Source organism: Medicago sativa, chromosome 2 (assembly GCF_051527215.1).
Source record: "Medicago sativa cultivar Bolivia chromosome 2, Bolivia_mono, whole genome shotgun sequence".
In the NCBI taxonomy this organism is placed as follows: Eukaryota; Viridiplantae; Streptophyta; class Magnoliopsida; order Fabales; family Fabaceae; genus Medicago; species Medicago sativa.
In genome coordinates this window covers 48,699,775-48,718,938 of record NC_140750.1, presented here as the reverse complement: position 1 = coordinate 48,718,938, position 19,164 = coordinate 48,699,775, and the positions used below count along the sequence as shown (strand labels likewise).

At 33.4% G+C, this 19,164-nt stretch overlaps 1 protein-coding gene and 1 long non-coding RNA gene across 2 annotated transcripts; one reads left to right on the top strand and one right to left on the bottom strand.

Moving 5' to 3' along the window:
• Positions 1–13,693: 13,693 nt before the first annotated feature.
• Positions 13,694–16,003, bottom strand: LOC146947096 (uncharacterized). Its single transcript, XR_015026903.1, has 2 exons — positions 15,843–16,003; positions 13,694–13,929 (listed from the first exon to the last, which is right to left on the bottom strand). It is a non-coding gene; the product is annotated as an uncharacterized LOC146947096 (long non-coding RNA).
• LOC146947097 (protein STRICTOSIDINE SYNTHASE-LIKE 11-like) lies at positions 13,827–15,858 on the top strand. Its single transcript, XM_085744787.1, has 3 exons — positions 13,827–14,243; positions 14,518–14,790; positions 15,245–15,858. The coding sequence occupies exons 1-3, from the start codon at positions 13,999–14,001 to the stop codon at positions 15,735–15,737; spliced, it is 1,011 nt and encodes a 336-aa protein (XP_085600913.1). The 5' UTR covers positions 13,827–13,998; the 3' UTR covers positions 15,738–15,858.
• Positions 16,004–19,164: the final 3,161 nt, after the last annotated feature.

Genomic DNA, 19,164 nt, shown 5'->3' with positions numbered 1-19,164 from the left:
TTATTCAAAATATGGGGACTAACATAGGAAATAGGGCTCTTGATGTGTGATGAGCCGCCATGCTCGCTTGTCTCATAGCAAAAGCCACCCTAAAATTATGGTGGTTATTTAAAATGTCAACAATATTTTCTTGAATGACATCCACCACTACTTAACAGTCAAACTCAAACACAACTTTATCTGATTAAAAAACCTTGACGTTTGAGCCATAACAAACACACCAGTCTGATCGTTATTACAGCAGAGAAACCATTACATTGTTGTTGTTGGAAGGTCGCAGGCGACATGTACTAGCACACCTCTGCTGCTGCAGAAACAAAGTTTGGTTATGATTTTTCACACCAGTTCCTCTCAAGAAAACAAGCTATTCCCAATGAATTAGCTTCTCTTTAGTATGTGTCTGCTTCAGCGTCTGACTACGTCTGCCGCACGTTTAGAGCACTTTTTGCTGTGGTTTTGAGAAGCTACTTGTAACGCCCCATTTTTTAGCACCAAAAATTGTGTGTTTGTTTTTTTTTTTTTTCTAACGAAAACGAAAGAATAAAGTTAAACCTTTTTAAACTCAAGTTATAAACTTTTAAGAACAAAATAAAATAAAGGTTCCTTTTCAAAATGAGCGTCAGATTATATGGAGCTTTGTATGACAACTAAATAATTTATAATACACGATTACATTAATTGATGCCCAAAATTAAAAGGACTCCTAAGCTGGTTTTTAACTCTATAATACATAAAGTTGGGTAATGGACCCATAACTAACATCATCCTACAGTCTTTCTTCCGACCATCTATGTGAGTGGTCTTGAGTACGTTTGTTACCCGTCCTAAGGCCGGGTGAAATCCCCAGGATGTAGTAGTCCAGATATCAGGGAAGCTGGACTTCGTCGCCTCCAATGGAAGCGTCTTTGTATCCCATTGTTATACCCTAATTTTGGACCTAAAAATATTTTCTCAAGATGTTTTCTATCTCTGATATGTGTCTTTGGACCTTTGAAAGATTGCCTATTTGTTACTGTTTACTCTGATATTTTACTCTGCTGTATTTGCATATTTCTACTGTCTATGTCTGAAAATCTCTTCAACTGTGTATTTGTCTATGATTCTTTGCATTTCAAGTCATCCAAAAACATTTTTCTTGCATTTCAAGTCATTTGAATTGTCTCTGATCAATTGCATATCTCTCTGCATTTTATTTCAATATTATTTGTAAAAAATCATGGAAAAGGGTATTTTAGTCATTTCCTGCATTCAAACTCATTTTAGTCCTTGAAAATTGTTTGAGTCTTTTCAATTGGTTTGAATAAGCCCTTGTTTCAATCTCATGTCAAAATCCATTTCAAAAATTACGTTTAAAGTCATTTTGAGTCAGTTTAGCCCCTAGGGGCATTTTAGTCATTTCCAGTGTTAAAACTCTTTTTGATCCCTAAAAATTGTCTCTGAGTCTTTTAATTTGCCTGTATAAATTCTTGCTTTATTTCCCTGTTAAAAAACTGTTTTAAAAATTGCATTTGAGTCATTTTGAGTCATTTTAGTCCCTAAGGGCATTTTGGTCATTTCACTGAAGTACTTCATTTCAGTAATTGGTTCATTTTAGTCCGTTTTATTATTTTTAATCGTTTCACTTTACGTTAATTTTCAAATTACTTTTTTTATGCAATTTTAGTTAATTTTGCATTTTAGTCCTCAAGTTGTCAAAATTGCATTTTAGTTCATTTTTTGTCCAAGAAGTTAGTTACGCCACATGTCCTACTCCTATTGGTCCAAAGATTCACACATCACCTATATAATGGGTCCCATGGTCAAAGAGTCAACACACTAATCATTTTTCACAAATACATAAAAATCACAAAAATCAAATTTTCTTTTCCCTCTTTCTTCTCCAAGCCGCCACCTTCATCACCATTTCCACCACCACAACAAACTTTTTCCACCACCCCAAACCACCATAACAAACTCTTTCCACTACAATCTTCGTCTCTAACTAACTTCTTCCACCACAATCTTCTTCATCCACCATTAAAATTCACCACAAAACCTCCATAACCACCACAATCTTCATCTCTAACAAACTTCAACCACCACAATTAACCTCAAACCTCCACAAATCCATTACCAAATTCAAGGATTTATCCAAAACACTCATCAACACAAATCTTCAATTCCACAAAAATCACATCCATGAACAACAATCTTCAATCAATTCCATTGTGACCGAATTCAACAACGACGAACCGGAAGCGGACGAAGGAAAGGAATACAATCGAAGCAAAGGGAGAGGAAAAACAGCACCAAATCCGAATACATAAGAAGAATCCGGAGCCATTCAAAGCGTCGTCAAGCATCACGGTATTGTTCTTGATCCAAGCTTTTTTATTCCATTCTTTTTCCTCCATTAGCGCGGTTGTTAGCCTTAGATGTAGGTGGATTGATTGTGTTTTGGATGTTTCCGGGTTCATATTCGAAAAGAGGATAACGATCCGGTTTTAAAAGTGTAAAAAAAATTTGAATCGGAGCTCGCCGGAATCCGGAAGTGTCGCCGGAGTTATGAATTTTCCGGCGAACCTTTGAAGATTCCGGCGAACTCTATGAAGTTTCCGGCGAGGCTTTGTGAGGAAGATGAAGTCTTCATGTAGAGAGAGAGAGAGAGCAACACGTTTTTTTAGAGAGAGAAGAGAGAGTTTATGTGTTGTTTTGGCCTTAGAGAGAGAAAAATTTCTTGTTGTGTTTCTTCTTTCACGTGAAGCTTTTCATAAGTTACTACTTGTTCTATTTTTTATCCTATGCGCATGACCACATTCATTCTATGTTCCTTTGCCTTCTTGATCGTTGGATCAAGGGTTGATCCAATTGGATCAATCCTACGGTCCATGATGTTTTCTGTTTGGATGTGGATCTTGTGTGTTTGGGCCTGGACTTTTGTTACTACTTTCTCCTTATTTTCTTGCTATATGCACACTATTTCTTGCTGAATACACCTTTGCATGCCTAAAATCTCTTTGAAGAAATTCTAAGAAAATTCCTATAATTTTTCTAGTATATTTTGATCAATTTTGATATATTGCATGTCAAGATTGATCAAGAAATACTAGAAAATTATTTTGCCTTGGTTTAATGCTTTTTCTTTTACCTTGAAAAATTATTTTGCCTTGGTTTAATGCTTTTTCTTTTACTTTATGTTGCATGTGAATTTTTTGTATGCTAAAATTTGTTAGGAAAATATACTTGTAGGATTTGTTGTGATTTTGTGTTGTTTTGCCCAAATTTTATGAAGTTTTTTGTACTTTCTAATTCCAATCTTTTGGCTCATAATGATTGTGTTTTGTTGAATGATCTTGGAGTGTTGTTTGATGCTTGATAAGTAGTGTTTGGGGCTGTTTTGAATATGTGATAATTGGTTACTTACATAGCAAGTTACTTGATGTTTAAATGTGTGAATTAATGCAAAAATAGACTTAATATCACACTATAGTTTCTTGACTTGTAATTTTCTCATAACTCTCACATTGGGGCTGAACCTAAACCCTTTGAAAAATGCCAAAATGGAGAGTTATGAGTCTCTTGCATTTGCCTTGGAATTTTGGTGTTTTATTAAGTGCATTTTTGCTACTTTTTCTTGCATTTTTACCATGTTTTATGCTTTATTTCCTTGCCAATTTTTCTACTATCCTATGCCTATTATTACTAACCATTTGTTCATTGTTTCATAAGCATCTTCCATCACTTTCATCTTCATCTCAATTCTTCATTTCTTTCCCTTTACACTTTTATGTTGCTTTAAATTTCATTTATGTGGGATTAAGTTCCCACAAGGAAGTAGTGTGTATGTAGGGAAATGATGTAATATGGACTATGCACTATGGACACTAAAAACTCACACATGCACACACCTTACTTTAGATGTATGGCTAGGATATGCATGTTTAGATGTATGGTTAGGTAATTGCATGTTTAGATGTATGCTTAGGTTTTACACTTAGAGAAAATTCCAATTTTCCAAACCAAAAAACTTGAACCATCTCACTCAAAAAAAAATTTTCAAATAAACTCTTGGAACACATTCCAAGTGAATTTTTCTCTTTATTTTCTTAATAAAAGCATCAATGAAACTAATTCCAACTTTGACTTGTTTTTGCAAATAACTAATTCCAACTTCAATTTTTCCTTAATCTCATGCCCTTGAGGCCTCCCTCTCTCATTCTTCAAATTCCAATTTTCAAACTTAAAATCAACCAACAAAAACAAAAACATTTTTTGGAAGAGAACTACGGTGGATTTGATCCCTTAAAAGGGTACGTAGGCAAGGAATCAAAATTCCTTCAATTCAAATAAAATAAAAATTCAAACGCTTTCTTCTCCCTCCCATTCTTCACTTAGAAAACTCTTAGGTGTAAATATCACTTTCAAATAGCATTTAAAGCGCGCGCGTAGAAAATAAAGACGGTTCCTATAGGATACTATAGTCGTTATGGGTGCCTAACACCTTCCCGTAGCGAAAACAACTCATGGACCTCGATTCTCAAGGGTTTTGCTTATTTTTTCCCTTCCCCAGAAAAAATGAGATATCAAAGGTTAAAAGGTTCAAACGTAATCAATGTTTGACACCCGAAAACCAAGATAAAACACCCATGGTGTCGTCATAATCTATGACATATTGCCCACACATCCACTGAAAGGGTCACCATTTCCGAAAATAACAAATATAAAGATAACATGAACAGAGCAAACATTATACAAGGATTAAAGATCGCATTTTAACCCTTGTATGGGAACAAGTAGAAAAATAAGATTAATACAAAATTTATTATGACTCGACTCCTAATGCAATGCTTATATGTCAATGCATATGTTCCGGAATTAATACACCTCCGCAGAGGGTCGTGGCCACGCCACTAAGGAGATGAGTATCTACTCATCTATCAGACTCGATGATCCACTACGGGATAAGGTGGTCTTCAACACACCCCGTGCCACCTCTCCGGTGTGCACCTCGTGACTCCTCTCTGGTGGCCACGTTTACTATGAAATGCATGAGCATACGATTCCCCTTATATGCTAATGCAACATCTTACATATCTCAAAAGCATATGTAATATCAATAAAATGCTTGTTCATACATATATTCTTAATCATAATGTATAACCACATAAATTCATCAAGCATTTCAATTATTTTGAAAGCAAAGCACATCAATAGATCATAATCAAATTGATAACATATCATCCCCAATTGGGCAAACATATTTACTCCAAATGTTTTTTCACAAACAAAACAAATATAAGCACATAAACCAACCACGCATTTAAGTAATTATAGTGTTTCGAGAGAGTGCCCTTACCTGAGCAAAGCATTCCCTTTTATTTCTATTAGTCATGAAAGACCCTCAAGAATCCATAGCCATTCCATTTAAATGCTTTTAATTATCTTTTTACTCATTTCTCTAAACTCTCACTCAAACTCTCACAATCTCACTTTACTCTTACTCAAACCTCACTTCTTTCAAAGTTCATGACACCGAAAAATTAAGATAAGGGAAAAGAAACCGAAGCAAATAGAGAGATGATCAGACCTGAGAGAGAGAGAAAGAAAATACGACTCGCACTTGAAAGAGAGCAAGAAAATACGATTTGACAATTTTCTACCGAAGAGATTATCATTTGAAGATTAAGAATAAGATCGAGATTTATAACCATTATTTATTTTAATTCTTTAGATCAAAGTTAACACTATTAGAAGTTTTCTTTTCCTAAAATTAACTAACACCGGAAAATTACTCTTAATCAAGAAAACTTTTCTAACTATTCAAGATTACCTTATTCGAAACCAACCTTGAGTTATAATAATTCCTAACGTTTTTGTTTCTAAAAAGTTCGAAGGTGTCTCTTTTGTTTTTACATTACTTCTAGAACTCTTTTAAGTTCGTTAAAACTTTAAACGCGCAAAATAAAATTATCAACAACGTCAGGAATATTATTTTCCATTGTTGTTCAATCAAATAAGTTCATCCTTAAGCCATTTATTTATTATTATTTCTAAAGGACTAAAGACACATATAATGAAACTATTACTTTCTAAAACGTTATTTTAAGAAAAGAAATGTAGCCGGTATTATAAATATTGATTCTAAAGTTATCTTTCTAAAAATATTACTATCTTTAGTGTCTACTAACTATTCTTTTAGGTCACTAACTAAATCATTAGTTTTAGACTAAAAGTAGTAACGTCACTAACTAAATCATTAGTTTTAGACTAAAAGTAGTAACAAAGGTATAATTTTAAGTTCTCCTTAAATTTACCTAAAGTTGAAAATATAATCATACTTCATAATCTATTTTCATACCAGAAATAAGTTACTAAGTTAATTAATTTAACATTCTTGTTTATACAGTTCACATAGTGATACCTTGTTACTTATGGTTTGGGGAAAAATCAAAGTTCTGTATATTCCTGTATGCATGTGGTTTAAGGTGAGACTTCTTTTACTAGTAAATAAATAAATTAGAGTAATTAGAAAACTTAGAGAAAATGAAAATTAAAACAAGATTATTATCACTATGAAGAAATACTGAACTTAAAACAAGTTGCTTCTAAAAAAAACGTGGACAAGTTTCATAAATAAATAAAAGAAAAAGACAAGGACATGGTATATTTATTTTTAACCAAATAATGAGACATTTGATAAGTTAAACAAAAAGGGTATTATGATAATACTAACTAAGATCAGAAGAGAGAAAAGAAGAATAGTTCTAGAGTAATATTGTAGCATCAAAGCCATAGTTAAGGTTTCACTTCCAAAAATTGAACATGAAATTAAAATCTTTTTTTTTATTTTTGTTCTTTCTTTGAAGATCATGTGACGTAACCATAAATTAAACAAGGAAAGAAATTGTAGAAGAGGTCCTTACAAATCCTTAAGGCTTTGTTTGCGAATTTTGAGGGGAGGGGAAGGAAAGGCTTAGGAGGGGAGGGGAAGGGAAGGAAGGGGAGGGAGAAAGGAGGAAAAGTCTTCCCCTTGTTTGGGAGTTAAAAAACCAACAAGGAAAAGAGATGGAGGACTTGCGTGAAAATTTTACTATTTTACCTTTTTTTTTCTCTTAAAATCAATACATTGTGTTATACTTTGTAATTTATCTTGTAAATTATAATTGGAATTTTGAATTATTATGAGGACAAAATTGTCAATTTGTATGTTTAACCCCCCAAAACCCTCCAATTTGGGGGAACTTTAAAATTGGACAAATGAAGCCCTTCAAAACCCCCTAAAACCTTTCCCTATTTTTTTAAAACTCCCAAACAAGGGTTTATCTCTCCATAAATCTTTCCTTCCCTTCCCCTCCCCTCCAAAACCCAACTCGCAAACAAAGCCTAAGGAGGCAGCCGAGGGAGAAGAAAGAGTAAATCCACCACACTTTTCTATATCTCTCCATAAATCTATCTTTCTTTAACAATTTTCATGTCCAAGTTCTCTTAGCTTCTCTCTAATTATTTATTTATTTTCCTTCAAGCCTTTATACAACAAATTAAAAGTGAAAGTTCTTAGTTCCTAAAGAAGAAAGAAGTTATAGGCCAAAAAGAAAAGAGGAGGATGAATCCTTGCCAAATGATTTGATTCATATCCTTATTAGAAGTTGATGTTTGAGTTTATGATTCTCTATAAAAAATTTGAGTGATGGATGTTAAAATCAAAGAAAGAGTGTAGAGGTTGCATGAGTAAAGGTTTCATGGAGATTAATTTTGAAGGAGTTCTAGGTATTGAAAAGAAAAGAGAGAAGAGAGAAGGAAGGAAGGAAGAAATAAGAATGAAGAACAAGAAAGAAGGAAGAATGAAGAAAGAAGAGAGAGAGAGAGAGAGAGAGAGAGAGAGAGAGAGAGAGAGAGAGAGAACGAGGGAGAAGAGAGAAGATGAAGTGAGAGAATGAGAGGAAGTATGAATGAGCACTTTGGTTTGCATACATACATGCATATAAATAAGTAAAAATAGAATATTTGCTCAAAAAAAAATAAAAAATAAAATATATAATGCAAGTGTGTGTGTGGTGTAACCGTGTGGGAAAAAGTGGATAAGACTAGAGGTAGATATTTTCCTTAAAGCTAAACTTTTATTAGTTTCAATTGGTTCTTATAAGAGAAAATTTTCGATGGGAAAAATATTTTTATTGCATAAATCAATCATAAATAATTTTATGAGACTATACAAAAAATTTCGTACAAAATGGAGTTTGTTTTAAAAATTAAGCGCGGTAAAATTTTCGTTTGTTGAAGAGATTGAAAATTAAATTCTCGAGAAATTTTCTGAAAAATTTATCATGAGTCGCTATCGCGACAAAAACTACAAAATATTTGAGTAGCGATAAAAATTCATCGTCGAAGGTATTATTTATTTTTATCTGATCGTAATTTAAAATTGACGAAGTAACATAATATTATATTATTAATATTTATTTATTTTCTAAAATTACGGGTCTTACACTACTAATTGCAGCTTCTGTGTAAACGCGAATTCCTACCGTGCTTTTGCCAAGACGTGAAAATTGTACTGCCCACCCAAACACAAACTTGGTCTCTTGATTGGTATTCCATAAACCCCATAAGCACATTGTAAAATTCCTATGCTACTTTATGCTGAAGTTACTCATTAAATCAAAGAACCGGTCTCTGGTATCATGGAAAAGATGTAGATTCTGTTCATTCCGGTCCTATAACTGCAGATGCATCCAAACCTCCTTTGCAATGCTACAAGTAAACATGACATGCAAACTGGTTTCATCCTCAGACTGGAAGCTGGTATAAACAGCAGGACAAGTTATACCTCTCTGTCGAAGTTTTTTTTTTTTTTTGAAGAAGAAGATCTCTTTATTTCAGTGGTATGCTAAGGCCCGATATAGTAGGTCCCAATCTACAGGCCCTACTAACTCAGCCGAGTTTGTGAAGTGCTTTACGGATAGGTTATAAGCTGATTTTACGGAGTAGCTAACGTGTCGTGTGCCTGTCCAAATTCGTTGTTCACAAAATAGGTGAGGATGGAGTGGTATGCGCACAATAGAGGAAACATCCTGTGCATCAAAAACAGCTGTGAGCACATCAAAATTCCAACTCTTAAAATCTGTCCTAATGAGGTTTTGGACAGTAAGAGTTGCCAAACTGACATCCATGGGAGTATATGGTTTTTTCTTCAACAGCCAACAAAAGAATTTTACTAATACGAACGTCAAATAAGTACGAATAGTACTAACCATTGTTGTCAAAATCCCGACTTAAATCCTAAAATCCAGGATTTTGCGACTTTCTTCACCTTCAACGACTTAAATCCATAGCAAAATCCCAAAATAAGAAAAATCCATCGATTTTGATGGCAATTTTACGATTTCTGATAAACTAAGTCATTCATGACTATATACCATTTCTAACATATATTTAGTATTATTTTTTTTTGTTGGTAAAATCCATCGATTTTGATTGCGATTTTACAATTTCCGATATCGATTCTACAGAAGTCCTTGAGTAAAATCCTTCGCTTTTGATTGCGATTTTACGAGTCCCGATTTTGCTATTCCCTTTCGACCTGAAGTAAAGTCCCGATTTTGACAACCTTGGTACTAACCCCTCCGGAAGTATAAGGTTTGATGTTTCTGTGAAAGCAAATCCATAGCTCTTTCCAAATGTTGATAAGTGATCCATCTCAAATTCTCCATCTATAACCCATCCTTATAAGGCATTAAGAAGCCTTGATACTACACCAAATGTTACTTGGATTATGGCCCAAGGTTGCTTTCAAGAAATCCCCTTGTCGGATTAGCTTTGAGGATACAGTAGGTGATAATATCTTGGTTGATCATGAGATTCCAACCTTGTTTCTAAAGTTAGGATAGACTATAACCATGGAGGTCGTGGAAATTCGTGGAAAAGAATGTGGTCAATTTCCATATGCGGCATCGAAGATCCGAGATGGACTATGAGAGATGGTCAAAAGTGTGGTAGCAGGTTTGAGTATGATAGTGTGACGTCTCTGAGGGAGTTGTGTACTTGCCATCACCACAACACTCAAGTCCCGAGAGTTTGAGGTGAGTGAGAGGCATGATGAATGGTAAGAAACTCACTTCTCGAGGAAGAAACACGGAAGGGATATTCCATTAAGGACGTTAACATAGCACACGAATATATGCGGCGCTCGGTCTGTAGAGTAGAAATTCATTAAGGATGGATCATAGCTCATTCTAAATCACCTTCCAGTGAAAGCTGCTCAATAGGCCCCTCGAATTTCCAAAAAAGCCCCACCTGGGTCCTAACTCCCGATCGCTCTAGTTCGGTAGTTAAGACCCAATTTACATGTGGGTATTTCATGTTACTATTGACCCTTTTGTATGTGGGTATTTCATGTGACTGTTGTGATATTTATCTGTTTCATTGGTAGCAACTAGCAAGGGAATACAGTTCATACAAAATTTTATTCCAATTTTCCATCTATGAATATCTGTGTGTGCTATGCTGCAATGTGAGTGACTAAAATTTGCAAGAACCGATATTTCTCAGTACACTGAATAGTATCAGTGTGCTGAATTAAAATATTACGATAAACATCAAAATATTGCAATGAAAATGATGGAATAAGTGTGCTAAATGATTCAGGAGTTAGGATCCGAACCAGGTTCAGGTCCTAACTCCTGAACCAAGGTTAAATGGAATTGATGATAGATCTGGTTTCAACTACCGAACTAGAGCGATTGGAAGTTAGGACCTGAGAGGGGCTTCTTTGAAATATTTGAGGGGGCGGTGAGCATTTTGAGGGGCCAATTGAGTAGCTTTTTTCTGAAAAAACCTTTCAGTTTTTAGTGCAATTCATGTAACTAGTATTTATGCACGTGCAACGCACGGGCTATCTTTAATCTACGGACTGAAATTTCGTTAAGTGCTAAACATTAATAAGATATACATATATCCCCACATTATATCTAAAAATGCATTACAAATATTAATAGCAATGAAATATTGTTTGCAAAACAGATTCAAGTTACATCACTATTACAAAAAGTCATTAACCTATCACTATGTAGATACATCTCAAATGTTTACAAATACTTCATTATAGTACCAAAAAACAACCTTCTTAATAAAACATAGAATGTTTTGATGCAGCTCCAAGCTAACTGCAATACACAATTGAGATGTAAACATTGCAAATGGCTTTTAATAAAATGGATAATTTAAGAATTAAAACCTTGACGTGTATTTTTGTTCATACCTGGTGTGACATTTGAGGTTATCAAATACTTCAGGAAACACTACCTTGAAGCAAGTTTTACTATTGATGGTTGAAAAGGGCAAACTGTTCCTATTGAAATCAGAAACTCTCCAAAGTCTAATAACCTTAGTTTTGATATTCCAAAAACTTTTTTCACTTGAAATTTCAGAAAACTCAGGAACAGTTACCATTGCCATTTGGGAAAAACTGATGGATTTGAAGGTTTGAGAAATTAGGGTTAATGGTGCTTTACCCCCTCTAATGTAGGGCATTTCCAGGTTTACCTCTTGTAAAAAACAAATTTTGATTTACCCCACGTAAAAGTTTTTTTTTCCAGAATACCCCCTATAGGTCATACAAAAACCAAAATTTTTGTATAAAAAATAAAAATTCGTTTTTGTATGGCCTATTAGGGGGTATTCTAAAAATAAAAAAATTTACAGGGGTAAACCCAGAAATGACCTATATTACAGGGGGTAAAACACTATTAACCAGAGAAATTATTTCAAAGATTTTTCAGACCCAGAACCACAAAATCAAATAGTTCTTTCATCCATGCAAATATAGGTCATTTGAATTTTCGTCCCTGAAGTACTAATCCTTCCAATCTGTCACTGCAAAATTTATTCATTTGACTTTTGGTCCTAATTAGTTTTTTTTGCTGAGGTGGGCTGTCATTAGCGATGTGGTGCCCATGTGGCAAGTGATGATTGGCCGAGGTGGTTGGCTTAAATAGGTCTTTCATCCCTGCAAATATAGGTCATTTGAATTTTCGTCCCTGAAGTTACTAATCAGATGTAATTAGGACCATTTTTCAAATGATTAATATTTGCAATGGCAAAATGGAAGGATTAGTAACTTCAGGGACGAAAATTCAAATGGCCTATATTTGCAGCGACGAAAGACCTATTTAAGCCTAAGATTGTTAAAACAAAGTGAAGTTGGAGGGAAAACATAGGATTTAAAAAATTTAGGGATAAAATGTGACCAACATATTAAAAAAAATCACAATTATTATGATTGTGATTATGATGTAAGATGTATATGTTAGCTAAAATAGGCAAAAAATGGAAGGTTGATAATATGATGAGTAAATTGTTGTTTTGACATCCATTATTGCTTAGAAACACATGGAAATGACCAAAAAATTTAGCGGTAGTTAACTACAGCTGGAATGTTTTTGGTAATTTCCATGTGTTTCTAAGAAACAATGGATGTCAAAACAGTAACACTCATATGATGATATAACAAGGATGTAGTCTTGTGTTGATACATGTGCAAATATGCCTATTTGTTGTTTGGTGCTCGTATATTAAGATAAGATTAAGATTAAGATAATATTAAGATAAGATTAAGATGTGCAATGTCTATTTGTTGCTTGGTGCTTGTATATTATTAAGATAAGATTATGATTAAGATAAGATTAAGATAAAGATTAGATAAGATTGAAATTAACATACTTGGACTCTAAGCTAATGTTAATGTGAAAAACTATTAACACACCCAACAACACATTACACACCCACTTTGGAAATGCAAAAGACCCACACAAATGAATTAGTCTCGTTTACGTCTGAAAAGTGATTTTCAAGCTATCAACTTAAAACTGTCACCCATCAATTTCCGTTAAGTTTAATACAAGAAACTCAACCAGGGACTACTGGCATGGCGTGAATGCCTTTCAATGTGTTATTTCTCATGTGAGGAGGGCACATTTGAGAGTTTACTCAATTTAATTTAACCAAAGTACATCTACTTACCTATTTTTAGTCCCACCTCCCACGCATATAATGTTTTAGAATTTTTTGGTATCAAGCAATTAAAGATTATTGGCACATTGTATAGGAGAGAAAGGAAAAAATATGTTGAAAAAATGTGTTAACTTTTTTTTGGGTTACTGTGTTATGTGTTAACCATCATTAAGTGATGACTAAACTCTATCCAGAAACATATGAGCACGCAATGTGGATTCTTCCCTCCCAACCAAATTTTCTTCATACGCAAGAGTAAAAAATGAATCAAAAGATGTGTAACTTAGAAAGGTTGTATAATATCAAGGCACCTCAATAATATTAATTCGATTTTTTATTTAAAAAAATACATAATTAACAAAAAAAAAAATACTAGTTAAATAACAAAAATAAAAACTTATTGCACATGTGGTGACAGACTAAAAATGCAATTAAGCTAAAATATTTAAGGAATGCTAGCAACACTCAATTTTCAACACTCTCTCTAACACTCTCTCTTTTATTGGATAAAATCAATGTATGTCCCACCATTTTGTATGGGTTCAATTTTCAAAGTGTAGACCCACAATAATTTAAATCAATAAAAAAGTGAGTATTAGAGAGAGTGTTAAAAAGAGAGTGTTGCTAGCATTACTTAAAATATTTTTATTAGTTTTTAATATTAAGGAGAAAAGAAAAAATTACATAAGCTGTGACAAACTAAATAGTTTTAATTTTCTTTTTTTTTTTAATATCAAAAAATCAAGCGATGAAATGTCTTTACGGTTTCACCACCAAAAAAATGTCTATAGTTTTTTACCATCAAAAGTATACATACAAGACAAATAACTTCACATTTTAATTTCCAAACATGTAACAAATCATGTTATGTAATTCCACTTTCCCGAGTGTTCTTGCTGGAAGATGGGTCCCGCAACCTTTCACTTGCTCTTTCACGTTGGTCTACAAGTAACAAACTTGTATTATATATACATAAGATAAGATACTAATATTGGCAAAATCAAATTAAACATGTCTAGCAACATGGCTGTTATCACTGGGATCTTAATCTCCCTCATACTCTATTCATCATCTATAGTTGCCTATTGCAAATTACTAGACAGACTCTATCTTCCACCACCACTAACAGGCCCTGAGTCCCTAGCATTTGATTCCATTGGTGGAGGGCCTTACACTGGTGTTTCTGATGGAAGAATTCTAAAATATGATAAAGAACGTTCTAGTTTCCTTGAGTTTGCTCACATTTCACCAGACCGGTACGTGTCTAATCTAATGTGCAATGGATGTCTATTATTATATAGGTCATAATAAAATGGTTTGAATCTCCGTCAAGAAAGATGTTCACATTTAGTATTGAACTTGACCATATAGGTTTAATCTGCTCTAAACTTTGTCAGTGTTCATGTTTTTGACATTAGCAGAGTCGACGTGCTTCATAGGGTTTCACTCCAAAATATAATACATAATAATTCTTTTCATGTAATTATAGTCATAGTTGGTTAAGGTTAAACCATGTCATTGTTGTTACAGGAACAAAACAAATTGTGATGGAATTTCAGACTTCTCAGAACTCCAAGAAACATGTGGGAGGCCTATGGGGTTGAGTTTCAATTACAAGACGAAGGAATTATATATAGCTGATGCTTATTATGGACTTGTGAAGGTTTCTTATGATGGAGGTGCTGCAACACAACTTGTTTCTAATGTACTAGGCAGCCCTTTCGGGTTTCTTGCTGGCGTGGATGTCGATCCTAACACTGGAATCGTTTATTTCACGGAAGCTAGCTATTATCACAAGATCAGGTAATCCATTCTATTCTATCTCATGATTTTTCCATGTTTTTTCGCATTGCTATACTAGCTGATGATGTTAGCAGTGTGAAATGAACAATGTGAATGAGTTTGTGAACTTTGTACATTTGTGTATCTCAATTTGCCATATGCCTGAATCATCAAGTCATCCTGATCTCGAGATTCAGCATAAGTAACTTTCTAGACCTATAATATTCTCTTCTCATAGCAAGTATATTAAAGGAAATAATAGCTTATTTAAGCGTCTAATAATTCATAATCAATTTTCGCCTATACACTTTATACACACAACGATAATGCTATGTTTCGACAATAAAATTCTTATGTTATTTTAATGATATGTTGCAATTTGAATTGATAGTAGTGAGTTCACACAGGAAATGTTCAATGTAGCAAATACTCTCTCTAGTCTTGGCCGATTAAAATTGTGACCTAAATTTTGCAGGGATCTCCAGAAACTGCTTAATAGCCGAGATATTTTTTCTGGAAGCCTATTCAGATACAATCCAACAACGAAAGTAACCACATTGTTGCTCCGTAATCTAGCTATGGCAACAGGGGTAGCAGTAAGCAGCAATGGTTCATTTGTCCTTGTAAGTGAGTACAAGGCGAATAGAATCCGGAGATTCTGGCTTACAGGACCAAATGCATATACTTCAGATATATTCTTGTGGCTTCCAGGGAGACCAGATAACATCAAAAGGACCTCGAGGAACGAGTTTTGGGTGGCAGTGAATTATCCTTTTGGGTCACCACCACCACCAGTACCTCCTGTTTTGCCTCTTGGACTAAGAATCAATGAGCAAGGTTTAATTTTAGAGGCTGTGCCTCTTGTTGAGGAGTTTGGCACTGGATCAGTCAGTGAAGTTCATGAAGCTGAGGGAAAACTCTATGCTACATCGTTGCGTGATAGCTATGTTAACATTCTCACCGTCTAGTTTTTCCCTCAATCTTGTTGCTCGTATGGTTATAAAAAAATATTTATGTGAAATCTAAATAAATAAAGAAATTATTGATTGATGTATGATAAAGAACTGGAATACCTCATTGATCTTCTAATCATCTGCATCATTTTATTTTTGAAGATTGTGCCCGCGATACAAAATTGTGAAACTAAACTTGGGGAGGTTAAGGGACATATAAAATAACTCTGTTAGAAATCAGTGCACTCCTTGCCCTCACTCGAATTCTACTTCCTTTGTTTCTGCATAAATTCAACCTCATTCACATGAAAAGTAGAGAAATTGGCCATGTTTGGATAAAAAGCTTAATTAAGTGCTTACAGTAAGGTAATGTATAAGTTATTTCTATCACAAAAGATAAATAAATTCCAATTATACGTATATAAGCTACAAGTTGTTTACATAAGCTATCCTATAAAGCTTATGGAAACAAGCTGAAAATAGTCTCAAATATGGTTATGCAAGTAGATAAGGTTAAATAAATCTACCCAAACATGCCCGTCATATAAATAATTTACATTACATCAAAGGGATTAGATTAAAGTATGATTTTAACCATGCTGCAGTAAGAAGTAACATAATTAGATACTCAGCTAATGAAGCAAAGATGAAGTTCGATATGTATTTTCATATAGTTGACTATTAATACTTGGACAAAAATGAATGATGAAATGAAAGATGTAGAGTTTATAAGCAAACCTTCCAAGTCATGAAATTTGGGTTCATACTCTTTTATGAGCTTTAATCTACCTTCTTTCTCTGTTATTCTTCATGCCGGTACACCAAGTTATTGACAATTCCTGCTGGCAGTTAAAGTATTTGTTTTTTCTCAACCGTTCTGCTCACTTAGAAAGGGCTTGGTAATCCGAAGATTTGTCGGAGGAAATTAAAGTTTCGTCAAAGATTGTTCCAAGTTGAAAACAACCAAGGTGCAATTTTGAGAATGAGACATAGGTTGTATCGAAGATTGTTCCAACCAAGGTATAATCTTTGATACGACCTATGTCTCATTCTCAAAATTAGTGTATGCATGAAGAGTTACTAAAACTTTTGTTGTAAGTGTTCATGTTCCCATAATAACTTCCGCTCAATTCCTCTCAATCGTGAAATAGCTTCGAAGATTGAGAAGGATATCCCTCCATACATCATAGAACTCTTAATTCACTTGCAATATTTTACAACCATTCAAATATTTCAAAATTTAATTAATATTAACTATCAATATATAAAAAAAATTGCATATGAATTAAATCAAATATAATCATTGTTTGAATTCTGATCGCAAAGATCTTTGGTCAGACTTTACTTATCTCTTAGTCGAACTCTATATTATCGGATCCTATTCTAGTGAGAACCGGAGGGGGTTAAGTGATCAAATTATTGTGTCACTTTGTTTTCGTAGTTTCTAAAACATATCTACACCAATTTAAGTGGTGAAATTGCGTAAAACCTTTTACACCGCATACCATTTAGACTCTTCAATTACGAGTGGTAAAGTTTCAAATATTCCTAAAAGAAAAGAATTCATAGTAATGTAATTTATTATCAGCAATCAAAGATAATATCATGTCAAAATAACAGTTACTTTAAAAAGTGTAGCGAGAATCAGGCCTCTGAAGCATAGGAAGAATGCAAAGACCATTATAGGCATAGATCATTAGAGTCAGAGGCATAGATACTCGCTACAACTTTACTTGCCCCCATTGTATTTGAAGGAAGCTAACGGATGGCTGGAATAGGTATACGATAAAGTCACACATTAGAGATATAGGACCTAGAGCTATGTTACCGTAGCGGTGAACATATATGAAGTGAATGCTAAATTTAAAATAAGTGAACCGAAAATATTCGTATTTCGAACTAAATTGAAGTGTTTAAAAGTAAACGGAACTGCTCTGAACCGACCCAAATGGTTATTATTGGTACGGTTGAAAAAAGTATAAACAAATCCAAACGAAATCGAATTTTGGTTACTGAACTGATTCGATTTGAAACAAATTGTTTCGTTCAATTTCAGAATTGTTAGTAATGGTTCAATTTTTGTTTTTTTTTTTGTTCAGTTCAGCAATTTGGTTTGGTTTTTTGGTTTTTTTTTTCCACCCCTAGGTACGAGTACCGCGGGTACTAGTACGAGAATACGACAATTATTTTTTTTTTTTAAAAAAAGTAAGGTACACGTACGTCAATAAAATCATAAGTTTTGTTCTAGAATATAACATGAAGGAGTTAAATTCTTCAATCCACAACAAGAAAATCACATTAGAAGTTTAAAAAATCGAAATTTAGAGTTGATTACAACAAGAAAGAAACTCAAACACACAAATAACATTATATTGCCATAGTAATGTATAGGAGAAAGCCATTAATTTCACTCACAATACCACGAGTATCGCACTCATACCGAGTATTTCACTATTTTACAAGTGCCCATGCTTCAGAGATCTAGAGTGATTTCGACTTTGTTAACCCTCGGATTGGAAAGTCATAAAATATATTTAGAGAATATAAACATATTATTGAATGAATGCTTAAATCTTTTGTTTACTAGAGTATATAAATTAAACTCATATTAAGCTCCAACTATTTTAAAATCATATTAAGCCACAAATTTCATATAAAATTACTTTTTGTTTAGTCCTCTAAAATTTTGTTTCAACTTTTAATTAAACATATAAGATAAATGTGCATTTAATCAATATTTAATTATTTTCAATTAAGATTACAATGGATAAAATGGAGATAAAAATGATAAGTTTTAAGCTACAATTTACTTGAATTAACTTATCAAAACCATTATATTACAAGTACATAAAAATAAGCTACTATAAAATTATGTAAAAATGATAGTTTCCAAACAGGTCTTTTTAAATTTATTAAGTTAAATTTTATCTTTAAAAAGAAATGTCTTACCAAACACTTAAGTTACTTTGTATGTTTTGGAGCAACTAAAAAATGCAGAGATCACTACTAAGTGAAACTTCTCTCTTCCAACATCACATCGCCTAACCATGGCGTGGATAAAATTTTAGACAATAAGCTCAAAACACCATAGTATGAAGTATGTATCAAAACACCATTTGCAAGACCACAAGGTGAATAACACACAAGATTACACTTGTCTGGTTTTCGTAGAAGTCTAATCTTCAACCTTGGTGAATTGGGTTAGAGAAAAACAAACCGCAACTCAAGTCCATCATACAAGATTACTACATTACATTAAAAATAATAAATAAAAAAGATACAAAATTACATAGGATATCAATTTAACCAACTTCTAGATCCCACAAGTACCAAAATTTATACTACTCCTGCATACTCCCTCCGGTCACTATTATAAGCAAAAATTGACTTTTTATGTTCGTACGTGACTTATATATAGACTGCATACATCATTTATTGAATG

What these genes read in the sequence shown, in the direction of transcription:
- LOC146947097 (XM_085744787.1), top strand. Translation starts at nt 13,999, where the DNA reads ATGTCTAGCAACATGGCTGTTATCACTGGGATCTTAATCTCCCTCATA. An exon ending in GCTCACATTTCACCAGACCG is followed by an intron (nt 14,244 to 14,517) that starts GTACGTGTCTAA and finishes TTGTTGTTACAG; the next exon opens with GAACAAAACAAATTGTGATG. An exon ending in AGCTATTATCACAAGATCAG is followed by an intron (nt 14,791 to 15,244) that starts GTAATCCATTCT and finishes TAAATTTTGCAG; the next exon opens with GGATCTCCAGAAACTGCTTA.